The sequence below is a fragment of the Pseudoliparis swirei genome, chromosome 4 (genome assembly GCF_029220125.1).
Source record: "Pseudoliparis swirei isolate HS2019 ecotype Mariana Trench chromosome 4, NWPU_hadal_v1, whole genome shotgun sequence".
Classification (NCBI taxonomy): Eukaryota; Metazoa; Chordata; class Actinopteri; order Perciformes; family Liparidae; genus Pseudoliparis; species Pseudoliparis swirei.
The window spans coordinates 3,178,733-3,196,756 of NC_079391.1; the positions used below are offsets into that span (position 1 = coordinate 3,178,733).

Genomic DNA, 18,024 nt, shown 5'->3' on the forward strand with positions numbered 1-18,024 from the left:
CTGTACTTACGGTTTGATTGACAGCAAACAGTGGTGCCATCCGCTACTTGTGTTTCCTGTCACGTGATGAAAGCACCATCCAATCAAATAGAAGTGACGTTTACCCTGTAGACCAATAGAAACCCGTTTCCGTACACAGAAACGCCCCCTCGCTACATTAGTTTGAACTCCGGTTGATGAAAGCACCATCCAATCAAATAGAAGTGACGTTTACCCTGTAGACCAATAGAAACCCGTTTCCGTACACAGAAACGCCCCCTCGCTAGTTAGATTGAACTCCGGTGTCTGTCATATTATGTAGCTAGCCAGTGTTAGCTCGTTAGCCGGTATGACAGTTAAAGGAATGGCGAGCAGCTGAGCAGTTTTAGTCAAATTTACACCGAGACACACGTGAACGTGTCTGTTAGAAGGGTCTTTTACAATCATCTGGGAAATACGGTGAGCTACATTACTATGCGTGTATTCTCGCGAGGGTTGCAATTAAAAGAACGTCAATTTGTTTGCAACGCCAAAGTTAGCATCGAAAGCTAATGCTACATATACTGTTAACCTTAAATTATTTCCGGGACGCGGCTGTGACAACGTTAATGTCAGTGCGTGGACATTACATGGCTATTCATAGGGGTTTAAAGAGTATTTAGTTACATTTTAATCTGTTAAATTGCGTCAGTTACCTAATGTAGGTCTGTGCGGAATGCTAACTGTTAGCACTGTTGTGGCGAAGGAGACGGGAACTCTATATCCTGTCGGGAATGCCGCGGTTATAATAGCAGATTGTTTTGAAACGTAAACTGTAGTCTCTAGTATTTCCACCATGCGACAACCGAGTTACCTCAACCATACAAGCGACTTTTCAAACGTCGATGGCAATAAAACTGCCAAGTTAGCACACAGCTAACGCGAAGCTAACCTAAACAAGTCATCACTCCACGTCAACACCATTGTACTCGATTGGCACTTAACACTTAAGATACATCGATGATCGACTGTCGAATTGCTATTAAATATTGCGATGTTGTTAGCTAGAGTGCGTGTGCGTGTGCGCTGCATTTAACCTGAACTGCAGCAGCGTCGCTTGTTTCAAGTGTCTTGCCTTACCTTACTTTACATTGTCTTACCGTTACCTTATTTTTCTACACTTACCTTTCTTTACCTTGTTTTTCTACACTTACCTTGTCTTACCTTACCTTATTTTTCTACTCTTACCTTTCTTTACCTTGTCTTACCGTACCTTTCTTTACCTTTATTTTTCTACACTTACCTTGTCTTACCTTACCTTATTTTTCTACTCTTACCATACCTTGTTTTACCGTATCTTTCTTTAACCGCACCTTTCCTTCCCCATCACAGTGGCGGATGGCCCGGGCAGCACTTGCAGTGGGACCAACACAGAAAGAGGGGTCACCTTCCTGAACCTCTGAATGAGGAATGAACTTAAACCCCTTCTGGAGCATGTCTGCCAATACAAGTCGTACGGTAACGTTAAACACATTTAAATATAATTATTTATATATATATTTTTATTTATATATATAATTATTTATATTTATTTATATAATTATATATATAAATAATTATATATATATAATTATAATGTTCATGTATTGATCATGTACCTGCTGACGTTGTTGGTGGATTCTGGCATCATCAGTAAATTTTAAATGTCTGTTAAAAACCCAGAAGAGAATAAGCTGACTTTCTCTCCCATTTAAGCAGAATACTTTACGGTAAATGGACTGTACTTTTGTAATGACGCTCATCTCGTCCTGTCAAATCACGTTAACACTACATGTCATCATTTACACATTCATACACTGATGGCATGCAGGGTTCTACCTGCCCATCAGGACTCCAGGTACCCATTTACACCCATTCATTCACACTACCAGCACCATCGGCCACACTCGGCACTTATGAAGATGACGTGTCTGTACACGGCAGTCACCGCTGTGATTCTAGGTTCTTAAAATCAAAAATAAATATGACTGTAAACTGTTTTCTTTACCAGCGAGCATTAACCAATACCAAAAAGTGGCGGGGGGAGGGGGCTACATTTCAGCATACGTATGAAACCCAGGTGAGGAATGTAGAAAGCGACCGCCGTATGGGTGGGAGGTGCGTCATTTTTTTCCCTCCCTTTTCAAAGGAACATTTCACACATGATGCGGTCGAGTCTGCGTGAGTGTCGGGGCTCAACCTGCTGCACACTCGGCACACTATTCACGGCAAACATTCCTGGCATGCCGGTCGCATTCATCATCGCCGGCGTTCGCCGCGGCTTCCCGATGCCGTAACTACTCGTCTCATCCCGAGCAGCATCAGGAGGAAACAAAGATGGCTGTGTTCGGAAGCGCTCGCTCTCCTTTTTGAGATTGGGTCCCGCGGAGCCGTAGACGAGATGGCCGGTGTACGCGGTCAACCGGGCGACCGCGTAAAACCTAATTCTGCATTGGCTTGATTTATTTTTCTTTCTTTTTTTTAAACGCCTGATGTTAAAATTCTAGTTTTCTTTTGTCTCGCGTGACAGCAGAGAACCGACGGCGGCGAGGACCAGAGCGGGCACGGCGAGCCCAGAGCCAGCCCGGCCCGGCTGCCCTTCGGCAAGAAGCAGCTCCCGCCCATTCCCAAGAACGCCACCCCCGTCACCAAGCCCGCGTCCACGGGCGCCCCGGCCCCGTCGGCCAACGGCACGCACGCCTCGTACGGCCCCTTCTACCTGGAGTACTCTCTGCTGGCCGAGTTGTGAGTATCGGACCGCAGTCGGAATGAAACCCTCAATCGGGGTTCGTTCGGTCATGGAAAACCTGGAAAAGTCATGGGATTTTAAAATGGTCATTTCCAGGCCTGGAGAAGTCATGGAAAAAAACTTAAATCAGAACAGTTTTGGAAAAGTCACGGAAATGTGTTATAATCACGTGTTCATTTACGCCGAGTTTGAAATAATTAATATGTTTTTTAAAGAAAGACGCTCAAAATATAAGCCGGCGTACGCTCTCAATACGCAAAATGTTCTACAGTTTTCATGTTTATACCGAGATTTCAGTTTGGTCGTGGTCATTTGGTTTAAAGTCCTGGAAATCCACTGGTCAAAATGTGTAGGAACCCTGTTCAATGCTTTTTGAGTTCTCTTTTCTATTTGATGTGTTGCTATCGCTCTCTTTTAAAACACACGGGCATAGTCCTGTTTTTAAAATGTGTTTCCCACGAAGAAAATGAGTTCCACGCCCGTTTCTCTTGCACTGACCCGACTTGTCGTCATGTGACCTGCAGCACTTTGGTGATTAGGCAGAAACTGCCGGGAATTTATGTCCAGCCGTCCTACAAATCTGCTCTCAGTAAGGACCTTCTTCTTCATGTTCACACGTATCAAATGTGGCTTTTTGTTATTTCTTAAATGTTCAACCTCTACTTTGCAATAAAACGATATGTAATAGTTTATTGACAGTCGCTGTTTCTGTCGATGGAATTAAAGCTCGTGTCTCCCGCTGTGTAGTGTGGTTCGGGGTCATCTTCATCAGACACGGCCTGTACCAGGATGGAGTCTTCAAGTTCACCGTGTATATTCCAGATAACTATCCAGATGGAGAGTGTCCTGTAAGTATGGTGGACTCTATTATGACAAAAAAAACATATTTTGTAGCAGGAAACTGATTATTTGGGGCATTAGATCGTGATGCATCTGTTCGACAAACATTTAGAAAAAAAGAAACGTCATTTGGAAATGTGTCGAGTCATATTTTAACCGTTAAACGACAACACTAGCGCTCTCGTCGGTATTCGAAGCCCTCAAACGGTCTCTTCCTCGTGCTTTTGTTCTCAGAAATTAGTCTTTGACGTCCCAGTCTTCCATCCTCTCGTCGACCCCGTTTCTGGAGAGCTCGATGTCAGGAGAGCGTTCACCAAATGGAGGTATGCGCTCTGCTTTCGACGCGCGTGTGATTTTTACCCCGCTTTCTTTTCTCAAACGTGGTTATTGAAGTCTGAAGTAAAATCTTAGTTTCATGGACTAAAAGCCACGACCTCGTCCCGACTGGACGGTTTACTCGGCTGGACGGAAGTCGCGCGCCCACATTAATCAGGGTTCGTACGGTCATGGAAAACCTGGAGAAGTCACGGATGTAAGAATGGTGAACTCCTTTTTGGTTTTCAAGGGAATTATTTATTAAACAATTCTTGAGTTATAAATGTAATTAAAAACGTATTAATATGGAAGATGTATGTGGTAGTATATATAAATATATATATTTTTTTATTTTGTTTATTTTTATTTTCTTCTTTATTTTATATTAATTTTCTGATTTATTTTGATTTCAATTTAGGATAGGAATTTATAAGCATTTTTTGCTTCTACCTATACCTTTTCAGTCTTTCTCTTTTGTATATTATATAGGATAATATTGTATTTGATTGACTGAATAAAATACACAAACAAACAAACATTAATCGGGGTTCGTACGGTCATAGAAAACCTGGAAAAGTCACGGAATTTTTAAATGGTCATTTCCAGGTCTGGAAAAGTCATGGCAAAAACTTAAATCATAACATTTTTGAAAAAGTCCTGGACATGTGTTATCACATGTTCATTTACGCCAAGTTTGAAATAATTAATATGTTTTTTAAAGAAAGACGCTCAAAATATAAGCCGGCGTACGCTCTCAAAACGCAACATGTTCTAAATTGTTCATGTTTATTCCGAGATTTCAGTTTGGTCGTGGAAATTTGGTTAAAAGTCCTGGAAATCCACTGGTCAAAATGTGTAAGAACCCACATTAATGACGTGGTCTCCTCCTCGTGTTCTTGCAGACGGAATCACAACCACATCTGGCAGGTCTTGATGTACGCACGGACGGTTTTCTACAAGATTAATACCACGGAGCCACTCAACCCGGAGGCGGCTGTGCTGTGAGTCTCCCAGCCTCCTTTGCACTTTTTTATCCCATTGTAGGAAATGAAATGCTTAAAAAAGCAGCAAACTTTTAGTCTGTAGTGCCTTGAGATGTAGCCAGAGAATAATATTTTTATTTAGTCATATTTTCTCTGAATAGGGAACTGTCTTGTAACCTTCCGACCGTCTAGAGAACAAACTCACCCTTTCCACACTTATTTATTAGTAACGGCATCCACACCTCTTAATCCTAAAGGTTAGTTCCATTGGTCAGTTCAGCATGCTACACTCTAGTTGGCTTACGGCCGGGTCATAAACAGGTCATAAACAGGTCATAAAATAGCCGGGTCAAACGTCATGATCCCACGACCAATATTACTTCCGGTCAGCTGTGTGATGAAAGTTCCCTTTCACAATAAAAGTCCCACATGTCTCTCTCTTGCTTCAAGCAACGTCACAGACTTCAACCGGCTTCCAACTCATGTCAACATTGAAACAATAAACTAACTTTCATTCTCATGCGGCATACATATAATCATAAACACACATACAATTATAAACATTACTTCTGCCATTGACATATACACAGAGTAGACATTACCCCGATGCTTCATAACACATCAACAACATCAATATTCTCCCGAATATTTCCTATGATAATATCTTGCTATATGTATTAATTTAAAGCACAAATGTTCCCTATGTGCAAAGTCAAAATGACCTATTACAACTTAACAACTATTTAGAGTGTTTTACATTATTCGGCCAGATTTACACGTAACTTTCCCCGTGTATGAATTGTCGTGAACTTACTGTCGGAGAAACTTCTTTATTTTCTTTCTTTCGGTGAATAAACATGAATTAAAACTCGTAAACTGTCCCCACCGTAAGAGCGTTGGCCTCACACGGGTCCATTACAACTATTAAACTTTAAATAAAATGCGCATCCCTCCGTAACATCTGTAGCCGTACCGTCAAGTTTGTATTTTTACAGCAAATAAAAGTGCCCTTCCTTTTAACATTTCAAAATAAAAGTCCGATTTAACTCTAAGAGGAAGTAGATTAAAACGTCTATAAAATTATTCAAACAATACAATATAAAAAGGCATACATCAAAACCAATAAAGCAGATACAAAAGCTGGCAATCAATTCTTCCTGGGGTCCAGGCAAAAGATATTACAATATAATACATAAAATGCAGTAAAGCATGATCAATTATCACAGAAACACTGAGAAAACAACATTTACATTCAAAGTAAAATAATTTAAAAAATACATAAAATAATAACCTAATCTACGATAATTTCCTTTCTGATTATTGCTGCCTTGAGTTTACTAAAAGTAGAACCTGTTTTAGAAGTTGTATATAAGTTATATATATATAAGTCGATGTGGAGACGACCGTATGAGACGCCGGTGGTTATGTCATGAAAGAAGCAGCGGCGTCACGCATGATGTTTACCACATGTGCAACATATACCATGAGTATTGTGTTCAGGCATGTGGCATGACGTCCTACTCTCATAAAAAGGGACCAGGAACTCTGCAGATTCCACATTCCTGTCGCATCTTGTCTCTCTGTGTTTCTCTCTTCGCATCGCGGAGCCACGACGACTGAGTTTTGATTTATTTCCAGCTGTAACTCGTCACGAAGCCTTTATTTTTCTTTAATTTCAGATATGAGAAGGATGTGCAGTTATTCAAAAGCAAAGTGGTGGATAGCGTGACGTTATGCAACAGTCATCTTTTTGACCAGCCCAAGATGGAGGACCCGTACGCAATAAGGTCGGGAAACCGTCTGCATGCTTCACATTCCACAGGAACGCCAACACAAACACGCCCTGTGACGCCGAGTCAGACTCTATCCATGTCAGTTATTATGAGGCGCTTTATCCATTTCATTGTTATTCTGAGGCTCTTTATCCATTTCAGTTATTCTGAGACTCTTTATCCATTTCAGTTATTCTCAGACTCTTTATCCATTTCAGTTATTCTGAGACTCTTTATTCATTTCAGTTATTCTCAGACTCTTTATTCATTTCAGTTATTCTGAGACTCTTTATCCATCACAGTTATTCTGAGACTCTTTATCCATTTCAGTTATTCTGAGACTCTTATTCATTTCAGTTATTCTGAGACTCTTTATGCATTTCACAGTTATTCCCTGTAACACTCACAGTGAGACTCTTTATCCATTTCACAGTATTTCCCTGTAACGCTCACATTAAAACTCTTTATCCATTCACCAGTTTTTCTCCGTGGAACCCAGCCGTTCACGATGAAGCAAAAGAGCGGATGTTCACATGCAAAGTACGTCTCTATTTAACTTTTATCTGCAACAGTTGACCGTCAGAGTTTTTTATGGTTGTTTTTTGAGCACAACAGAGTCCCAGTTCTCCCGTAACGAAGCCGCACGCATTCTGATTGGTTGGCGCCCTTCAATCTGATTGGTTGGTCTCCTTCTTTCTCTCTAGAGACGGCCTGACGACCACCACAAGGGATCCCAGGTGTCCGGGCTGTCTTGGGTGAAGCCCGGATCGACGCAGCCCTTCAGCAAAGAGGACGGTCCTCCCCCGAGCTGAGCCTGCAGTGTGGGCGCAGCGGCCACTAGAGGGCGGCAGAGCGCACCGGATACATCCGGCTGTTTTTAATGTGAACTGGATCCTTGAAAACTGCTTGGGGGAGAACTTCATGTTAACTCTCTACATTATTGTTCAGCTTTAAAGGCTTTGTAGGCACCTCCTCAAACGGCTTTAGGATAAGGAAAGTTTGTATTATATGTAAATCGACGATGACGAATGGATGTCCCGGCAACCTCATTTAGGCTGTGATGCAATCAAAGAGCGTTGTCCATTCGAGTTTCAGGACCGTGCACATCTTGACGGTGATGCAACATGCTGTCCCAAAAATTGTTCTGAAGTGTTCATATGGTAAGTTTAGCGGACGACGGGATCTCGACAGCCTCATTGGCTCAGGACTGTTTTATTTGACGTGTGAATGTAACCTTGCGAGCTCCTCGTTAACCAATTAGACACGTTTTATATTTTGCTTCTTATTGGACAATGATATATATTTTTTTTTATTTTTATCCCACCATGTAAACTATTGTCTTAGTTCCTAATAAATATATATTTAAAAAAAGCAGAGCAGACTAGTATGGTTTTAAATGAGATGCTGAATCACTACACTTGTGTTTTTATTTTGTCTGGTTTTAAATAATTTTTTGGATGTTTTCTGTACCTTTTTTGACTGTTTTGGTTATTAAAGGTCTGGGTTGTAAATAATAAAGGATGCCGTACTAAGTTTTGACTTTTAAAGAACTGTGTGCGTTGAAATTTGTTTTTTCTTTGCAAATACTTTAAGCTTTATCGTCCATATTTTTTTTTTTCGTCACAAGTTTAAATGATTTTGCAGGATTACCACGTAAATCTGAAATGTATTTTCATAAGTTTTAGTTATTAACAAGTACCACACATTTGATTTTGGCCCAGTTCCAATAACTCCACCTCAGATAAATGTTGTGTAACGTCTTCATCCGTAAAAGGGCTTAAATGTTCTTTATAAGCCCGGACACTTTCAATATGCAAATATTGTAAAACTTCATTGTGTGTGGGAAGTGGATGATGGTATTTTTAAAATGTGTGGGAACCCCAGAAAGGAAAACGACTATCGGAAGAGCAGATCGGGTGCTGAAAGCCGTGAAATCTATTTATAGCTGCTGTAGAAACCAGGAAGAGTTGTCAGTGTCCTCCACACACACACACACACACTGACAGTTGGGCTTTTGACCAATTTGAATGTGAGAGTTTCATTATTTCCCATCTGGATGACGTGAAGGGCATGGATTCATAAATGAGGTTTAAAGGCTTTTCTTTGACATCAATAAACTGATCAAAACAATGTTGTTTTTGCACTTATAAAACACCTGCTGCAAAATATACATTATACGCTGTTCTAGATGTCCGGAATGGGGAACATTAGTGTTTAATCTACATGTTTTACTTGTAAACATGGAGTGGGCACACCTCTCACATGTTCGCCCGTATCCAATTACGCATGGACATCTGCACGTGCTGTTGATGGATGATGGGCACGAGACTCTTTTTAATGCTTGTATTATTGCAGACTGCGTGGGGTGATTGTGAAGTCAACATGGGCCCACTAACGAGAACTGTGTGTGGGGGGGGGAATAGTTGACTTCCGGTCGCATGTCGCCCAGTCCGCCGCCAGAGGTCGACCTGTGCCCGCGGTGGAGCGCGGCGCTCGCGCCCGGTGTCATCCTGGCGTCGCGTGGAGAGGCTCCGGGTGCGTGCGCGGAGAAGTGAAACCCTTCCGGATTGGCTCTGTGCTTGTGCGCGGCCATCTTATGCACATCTTGTCAACACGGTGTGCACTTTACGCACGACCCCCCCCCCCAGGTTTTTAATAACAAAGCCGCCGGTTTGGGGCGCGGTGCCGCGTCGGAAGCGCGTAAAAACCACCACCGGCGCGTTTTAATTCCACGCGCAAAAAGAAAGAAGAAGAAGAAGAAGAAGAAAAAGGAAGAGGTGGATATCGACCCAAGTTTCCGGCGCGCCAATCGGAGAGCAGCTCGCTCGGTATATGCAAATGAGCGTTTATCGCGGTCACGTCAGCAGCAGCAGCCGTAGAGCCGCTGCGCCGCGGTCGCCAGCGGGAGTGCAACTCACAGCGCGGTCACAAGTTCGCCGGAAAAACAAACATTTTGCGCGTCGACGTGTGGAGCTAAAGTTCGGCGTTCGTCCCAGGTAAGCACGCCGCGCTCGTCCCCGGTGGTTCTGTTGTGTTCGCCGCGAGGTGTTTCGGGCTCGAGCGGGTTCCGCTCGGAGCTGTCAGATCGCGTGCGCTCCGCGGAGGGCTCAGCTGTCTGATGACACCGCCGCGGAGCGAGTGTGTTCCTCCGCCGGAGGAGACGAGGAGGTTGACGGAAGGGCCCCCCCCCCCTTCCGAAGCACGAACAACGCGTCCGCGTTAACTTTCCACGGGAAAGTTCGCGTGCGTTAAAATAGCGAAAGTCAAGAGGTAGTTTTTTTTTTGCGCGTCTTCAAAAGTACCGACAAGGTTCTCCGGTTCTGTTTGTACCGCGGTGGTCCTGAACTGACAGCGACCCGCCGGCCGCGCGCAGGCGGCGCCGCACTGGTCCGCGGACCCCGGCGGCTGTTCGCCGGGGGCAACAAGTCGCCACTTTTTAAATTAGGAAATGAGACGAAAAGTCCGAGGAGGGAGGAGGAGGAGGAAGAAGAAGAAGAGGAGGAAGGGGGGGGGAGGCGCACTATAGTTGTGTTATCACGGACACCATCACTGTCGACCTTTTCATCCATCTCCGGCCTCTCCTTCTTCTTCCTCCTCTCGCTTCGCGGTGAAGCGTCACGACACCGTTTTTTGTAATCCTGTGCCCCCCCCCCCCCCCCCCCCTCAAAGTGGAGGCTTTTGGGAGCACGTGTAACTCAACGCAACAGGCCGCGGCCACCATCTAGAATCAAACGCCGTGTGCGCGCGCGCGTGTGTGTGTGGCAGGCACGCACACTGGTGCTTTTCCACGTTGTCGCCTCGCGCTTATCAAACAGCGTTTCACCCGGGATGAAGATGAAGAGGAGGCTGAGACTCCGAGAGGTGAGTCCGGTGTCTCACCCCCCCCCCCCCCCCCCACCCAGCTTAAACGCGACGAACGTTTTTCTATTTCACTTTTTTGGGGGCGGGGGCTGTTGCGCGTAAAACGCCACGCGAGAATCCGCCGTTTGAAACCTTCTTCTTCTCCTTTGTTGCGATCTTCGTGGCGACATTGTTGTTGTTTTTGCAACAAGTTGTTTGTTGTGTTGTTGTTGTTGTTCGACTTGAGGCACGACTCAATGGCGACCACGGAAGTTCCGCACACGGGGGTCTTGTTGACATGAAGCATGTGGCGCACGTGCCACGGGCCGCGTCACGACCCTGAAGGAAACAGCTGGAAGGCGGTTTGGGGGTTCAGGGGGGTCTGCTTCTGTCTGGGGGGGAGGGGTGAGCAGGTTCAGAAATATGTTGCGTATATGAGTACAATTACCCCCCCCCCCCCTTACACAGACACACACACACAGAATACTGTTGTGAACCCATCTTGAATGGACGCTTTCTGGTGGTCTCTTGGTCTGTGTTGGGTTCATTTAAAATGGAACTCGTTAACATCGGTTGAGTGTTCATGAAAACGAAAGGACACACCTGTGCTCCATTGTCCTGTGTTTGGCACACACGCATCGGTGGCCTCCAACGTGATTGGTGCACAGTCTAAATCATCATCACAGAGAAATGAATCATGTCGAGACTTTACGAGGGTCAGAGACGGTGTGGTTAGGACTCGACCGGCAACATTTAGTCTTAAACGGCTGAAAATCTTCAGTATTAATTCTCAAACCTCGTGACGAGTCTGTCGACAATTACAAAAATCAAAGATGATTTCATAAGAACGAATCGCTGAATGGCACACGTCCGGCCCGTGACCCGACACCCCGGTGAACGGGAAACGACAGGAGGAGGAGGAGGAGGCTCATCCCAAATGGACCGGAGCGGCTCCGTGACCGTGTGAACGGGTTTCTGTTGGGACCTGTTGGAGTGTGTGGTGAGATGTCAATGATGATGATGATGAGGAGGAGGAGGAGGAGGAGCCTGGTGAGATGTCAATGAGGCCTGGGAAGGAGGTGCTGGAGCTGGAGCATTATCCTCCCTCTTGGTTCTGTGGGGTTGTAATAGTTTATTTTGATATTGCACATGTGCAGAGGGAGGCTTATGCTTTAAATTAATACATATAGAAAGATATTATAATAGGAAATATTAGGGAGAATATTGATATTGTTGTTGATGTGTTATGCATAGAGGGACTGTTTACTCTATGCTGATGTAAAAGGCAAGAAGTAATGTATGTTCATGAGAGTGACTGTCTGTTAGTATTTCAGATTGTCGAAGCCGGTTGAAGCCGTGAAGTGACTTTAATGCGGACAATAACAGACGCGACTTTTATTGTGAAAATACTTGTCTAGCGACTGGACCGGAAGTGACATTTTGACCCGGGGGTCGTGATATTTGACCTCTCCATTGTCATAGCGGGACTTTGAACCAACAGAAAGGTGTTAGAGGATGGACTAACCTTTGAGAGGAGCTGATTGGCTGATTTTGCGACGAAGACTCTGTACCGGGAAAATATCGGCCTCTTTTCGTGTGGACCCGGGTGCTTCATGCTGGTTCCTGAGGTTACTGGGACCATCACGAAGACCACGATCCTGAGCCTCGATTGTTTGTTTACACTTCTCGCCGTTAAATATCGTTAAACTTAATTCACGCACATCCGGAGCCTGCTGTCCATCACCTGCGAGGTGCCCAGTTTCAGTTCCTCTTATAGTTCACTTTATGATTCAATGTGATTTTACTTACACAATATCTTGACTGGACCACTGGGAATAAACAACGTGGCGCTGACCTCGGGCGTGACCTCACACCTCCAGGGAATCACCTCTCGACACCTCCGCCCGAGTGTCGAGCGAGGCCTGGAGGCGTGTCAGAAACCACACGTGTGTTCTCTAATTGTAGGATTACCTTTTTTTTTTATATTCTCCCGTGACGTGCTTTGGGATTTAAGAAAGTTTCCCCACTCGGTGTGATTCATACGCGTCTCGCTATCAGAGGAAGTCACTTTTTCGTGATTTATTTGTCCTTTTGATTACACACACGTCAAGAAGAGTGTGTACCGCCTGTATGTAATTGTGCTTATATATATATATATATACTACCGTTCAAAAGTTTGGGGTCACTTAGAAATGTCTTTATTTTTCAAAGAAAAGCACTGTTTTTTCAATAAAGATAACATTAATCAAAAATACACACTATACATTGTTAATGTGGTAAATGACTATTCTAGGTGGAAACGTCTGGTTTCTAATGAAATATCTCCAGAGGTGTATAGAGGCCCATTTCAATCAACTATCACTCCAGTGTTCTAATGGTACATTGTGTTTGCTAATCGCCTTAAAAGACTAATATCTGATTAGAAAACCCTTGTGCAATTATGTTAGCACAGCTGAAAACAGTTATGCTGGTGATATAAGCTATACAACTGGCCTTCCTTTGAGCTTGAAGTTTGAAGAACAAAATTAATACTTCAAATATTAATCATTATTTCTAACCTTGTCAATGTCTTGACTATATTTTCTATTCAATTTTCAATTCATTTGATAAATAAAAGTGAGTTTTCATGGAAGACACGAAATTGTCTGGATGACCCCAAACTTTTGAACGGTAGTGTATATTTATATATATATAGTTAATGAATTATTATCTCCACAAGTTAGACCCAGGTCCTGGGAAATGGACGAGCTTTTAGCTTTTTGTGTGTCTGCCTGTGTGCACAGCGAGTCGGCAAATAATGACTGACCCGGGTAAGCTTCTGTCATCTTCTGCCGTCTGTGGTTGCAGAACACACACACACAGAGAGACGCACACACACACACACACAGAGAGAGAGAGACGCACACGCGCGCACACACGCACACACGCAAGCTCGCATGCTCTCCAAAAGCTCCTCATCTGCTTCTCTCCCTAGCTGTTGAAATTCTATCGGCTGTTTGCACCTCCCACATATCCTGCAGGAGCAGTTCATTGGTGGTGGTGGGGGAGGGAGGAGGAGGAGGAGGGGGGGGAGGGAGGGAGGGGGGGGGGAGGTTGAAGTGTATCTGTGTGTAATAGGGGAGGGGGAACAGGAAGAGGCACCTGCTGCTGGTTGGTTTGAACCAGCTGCTCCACGCATGAAAGGCACCCCCACCCCTCACAGACCCTTTTGGCCTTTACCTGCTTTTAGAACGATTATTTATTTATTTTAAATGGGCATTAATCCAATTCTACTTGCCTCCAAGCATGTATTACTGATAATGAAATAAATGATAAAAGAAGATCTAGTGGGAATAAATACTTGATTAATTGTCATGTCATCTCGGCCTGAACAGTGTGTGTGTGTGTGTGTATGTGTGTGTGTATTTTGTGTGATAAGAGAGATGGAGGAGGGGGTGAATGAGAGAACCCTGTAGTGTAGGAAAGAGGGAGGAGCTTGTGAAGGGAAAAGGCCTGTGAGGTGCACCACATGTGTGTGTGTGTGTGTGTAAGAGGGGGGGGGGGGGATTCCTGCTATATTGTAATGAGTAGCTTGTATATTGTACATATATACGATCCGTTTATCTGGACTAGGGTTTTCCAAAATCCGGCTCATAATCCACCTCTAGCCTGCTCCCCGAGTGGCTTCCTAAAACTTCAAAGAACACGTACACACACACACACACACACACACACACACACAAAAAGTCACTTTGGGTTTATATCCTCAGAGGTTTACAATCAAAATCTGACTTCTGACCATCATTCTGTTAATTAAACAAGTTGCACTCCTTGTCGAGCTCCATCAGTGACGGTCGGGGGGGATGTGAGCAGACGAGCGCTCGCCAGATATCGTAATCTAGTATTTTCATGGATGCGAATGAGAAATGTCTAAAACAACCGTGTGTGGGACTTTACGGCCTGAGAGACGGAAAAAAAAGCTTTCCAATTAAAAGTCCAAACTTCGAAAGAAGGCAACGCAGCAACAGGGCAGGAGAGGACATTGACATTCTTTTTTAGGGGGCAATTTTTCTCCCCACTGACTGAAATCCAGGAGCATTTAAAAATAAATTGGGGGCACTTGTTGAAACTTGTAAAATAACATTTAACCTTATGAAAAATAATAAATATTCTTATTTAGGCTTACAGGATATGCGCAATTGAGATAAAAAAATGGCAATAATAAGACGATTAGGCAGTAGTCTACGGATTCAAAGTGTTTTCTTAGATTTTTTAAAACATAAATCAGACAAACATATTGAATATTATTCTTATTTCTTTGTGGTTAATTATTGGCATTACTTTTTTTTTAACAACTTCTAACAATTCTAACTGCTTTGTTTTTTTATAATTCAAATCAATGTATTAATCAGCCAATACAGATAAGACGCACACAACAAAGAACACAAATTAAACGCTAATAAATTATCATAATTATTAGAGGAACTTATGGCGGCATTTTCTGTCCCTCTCGTGACATCAGGGGCAAAATTATATTTCTTAGGGGCAGTTTTGCCCTGTTTTTTTCCTTTGTTGAGTGAAGAACATCCCTCTGCCAATAACGGGTCGATATAGAGGTGATGACAAAATAAATAAGAGATAAATGATATCTGTTATTGGCAATGTGCTAAAAATGTGCAATGAGTAGATCTCCGCCTCTTTCATTGCGTCACATTGGCTCTCGGAGGGAACGCGGTTGTCGACTCGTACAATGTGAACACGCGGTCTTCTTCTTCTTCTTCTTCTCATACTGATGTTTTCTCCCCCCCCCCCCCCCTCTGTTTTTTGGAAAGCTCCACACGATTATGGCCACGCTGTAACTCGCAGTGCGGCTCATTGGGACCAGCTTGGATCCAGTGGCGTTCCAAAGCTTCCCGCCCCTCCCCCCCCCCCTCCCCCCGGGCTCGGCCATGGACTTCTTCAGCGACCCCGCCCTCTTCGTCGGAGGACTGGACGGGCTGGACGAGGACGTCTTCCCCTCGGCGCCGTCGCTCGTGGACGAGCTGAACCTCGCGGCGGATTTTGAGCCCCTGCAAGTGGTGGCGGCGGAGCCCCTGGACCCGGGGAAGCACCCCGACACGGCGCCGCCGGCCGCCGCCGCGCCTTCTTACGGCCAGCAGATGGGCCGCTACGTCGGCACCAAGGCGCAGGCTCCTATGGGGCCGCCGTTTGCCGGGCCCGGGGTCGGAGGTGGTGGTGGTGGCGGCACGGTGGCGGACCGGCACGGCCAGTACCACAACGCCGCCGTGAGCCAAGTGCCTCAGTCCAACGGGCTGTTCTGCAGCAGCAGCCCGATGTGGGGCGACCAGGACCAGAACGGGAACATGTACCACCCCTTATCGCAGCAGCAGCTTTGTCAGCAGCAGCAACTGCACGACCGGCAACTTCATGTCAGGCAGCAACAACAACAACAACAACAACAACAACAGCAGCAGTGCAGAATGCAGCAGCATCATCAGCAGCTGTTGAACCAGCAGCACATCAACACTCAGGCGATGTCCCTGCAGCAGCATCACGACTTCTCCTTCCACCAGAGAGCTCCGAGCCAGCAGCAGCTTCACCATCCTCAGCACCGAGGGCCGCGGTTCCATCCGAGCAAGTCTTATCTGGAGAGCGGGACCTGCTTGCAGCCGCCGCCGCCGCCACAGGGCGGCTACCAGTTGACCCGGGGAGGTCAAACCTTCTCCGGGTCGGGATCGGAAGACCCGAACCTGCCCTTCCCCATGCACTCTGCGCCGATGGGTCACCCCTTGCCCACATGCTCAGTCGGTTCTGCCACGGCGTACCAAGCCGCTCGGTACCCGGCGTATCCGGGCGAGCCGGAGATCCCCGGTCTCAGCCAGCAGTCCGCAGCCTCGGGGGCGACGCCCGCCGCCGCCGCCGCTGCCCCCCTCACGTCTACAGTGCCTGAGCTCCCTGGGTCGGTGTGTCAGTTCCCATCGGCGGCGGCGATGAGGAACCAGGCGGACGAATGTGCCTTCCGGGCGCCGCGCCGCTCCGGAGGAACCAAGTCGTCGGAGATGTTCGGCGAGTCGATGAACTGCTTCCCCAGCGCCGCCAGCCGCCGGCCGCCCGCCGAGCGGCCCCCGAGCCGCGGGGCCGCGGACACCAACGGATACCGAGCGCCGGGGGACGGCCTCCTGCCGTCGAAGGCCGGCGGCGGCCTGGAGGGCCTGGAGCCTCCCGACCTCCTGCCCGACCTCCTGCCCCAGCTGGAGGCCGCTCTCAGCCAACGGGGCGAGTCCGACTGTTCCTGGGTCGACTCCAGCAAGGCGCCACCTGTTGAGCACGCGCAGGAACAGGTAACGCAACCATGCTAACGGAATTGTTGTTATTTCTTAAATGTATGCATGAGATTTTGGCCTCTGAATGTGATGCTTCCCCCCCTCAAAGTCTGATTTATATCCATATTGCCTATATGCACTGTCGGTATCGATTCTTTTAGAGGTATTTGAGCAGGATGGAGTTTTTAAAAGATATTATAGTCAAACATGCATCTGCTTTACCAATGGAGGAGGACATGTTACTGCTGAGAGAACTTAGTCCTCCCCGTGCAGCGTGGCACACTCATGTAATGTTTAACTAACTCTCCCAGTTGGAACATGTGCCTGTCTAGGAGGAGGCCTGCAATCAGTGGTGGAGCGGGGGGGTGGGGGGGGAGGAGGTACCGAGGGCCTTCTGAAAGTGATAATGGTCCGCGCGGCATTGGACGGCCGGTCCGGCCGCGGCGCCGACAGCAGGTCGGGCCTGATTAGGCTAAGAGTGGCAGGAGTGTCTTCAGGACTTAGCTGTAAGCATACTTAGGGCTATATCAAGATGTGGGTCAGGACAAGTCGGAGAGGCACACGGCCGCCCTGGAGTGTGGGGGGAGGAGGAGGTTGCACACACACACACACACACACACGTGTGTGTGAAGGGAAAAAAGAGTGGCGGAGGAGAGTGGTTAGCACTTGGGGGAGGGGGTTTGGGAGATGGAGAGACACACACACACACACAGAGAGAGAGAAAGAGAGCACTCGCTCATGGAAAAAAAAAAGGAGAGCGTAGGAAAGGAAAGAGACAGAGAGGAAGAGCAGAGAGGGGGAGGCTGGGAGAATGCATTAGCCGGCTGTAACAGGCTGCAGGCGGTTTCCTGGACCTCGGTCGGCGAGCAGCTCGGCGGCCTCGGCGTGACACGCGGCCGGCGGCGAAGCAACAGATGTTTGGGAAACGGCTCGTAGGCTGAGACATTTCATTTCAGCACATTCGTTTACTCCATTTTTTGATGACATTATTTTGGTAGAGTTCTGCAGAGTTATTACAAAAACTGTTTTTTTGTTGAGTTCGGCATGCGCCGAACACGTGGTGGGAAAATCACACATTTCTCCTGACGGCGCTTGTGTTCCGATGTCCCACCGACTGACTCGACGATGTGTTTCGGCATTATCTTCCAAACCATACCTTCTTTTTTTACCTTGTTTGTACACTGAAGAATGAATTTCAGCACGCTCGTGTTTTCCTCTTTGATCAC

At 46.2% G+C, this 18,024-nt stretch overlaps 2 protein-coding genes across 4 annotated transcripts in view; both read left to right on the top strand.

Moving 5' to 3' along the window:
• Positions 1-312: 312 nt before the first annotated feature.
• On the top strand, positions 313-8,207 carry aktip (akt interacting protein). 2 transcript variants are annotated; one of them, XM_056413451.1, is made up of 10 exons: positions 313-438; positions 1,351-1,476; positions 2,531-2,742; positions 3,271-3,335; positions 3,494-3,594; positions 3,821-3,909; positions 4,804-4,902; positions 6,564-6,671; positions 7,136-7,196; positions 7,361-8,207. In XM_056413451.1, exons 2-10 carry the CDS (start codon positions 1,429-1,431, stop codon positions 7,466-7,468), a joined length of 891 nt encoding a protein of 296 aa, XP_056269426.1. In that variant the 5' UTR covers positions 313-438; positions 1,351-1,428; the 3' UTR covers positions 7,469-8,207. The 2 variants fall into 2 exon arrangements, with proteins under 2 accessions (XP_056269426.1, XP_056269425.1); XM_056413450.1 differs by having other exon boundaries at positions 314-438; positions 2,528-2,742.
• Positions 8,208-9,550: 1,343 nt separating this feature from the next.
• chd9 (chromodomain helicase DNA binding protein 9) overlaps positions 9,551-18,024 on the top strand; it is an 88,738-nt gene continuing 80,264 nt past the window's right edge. For both annotated transcript variants that reach the window (XM_056411977.1, XM_056411978.1), the window contains exons 1-2: positions 9,551-9,652; positions 15,308-16,816. In XM_056411977.1, coding sequence (XP_056267952.1) covers positions 15,425-16,816 — 1,392 coding nt within the window. In that variant the 5' untranslated portion in view covers positions 9,551-9,652; positions 15,308-15,424. The remainder of the gene's footprint in view (positions 9,653-15,307; positions 16,817-18,024) is intronic.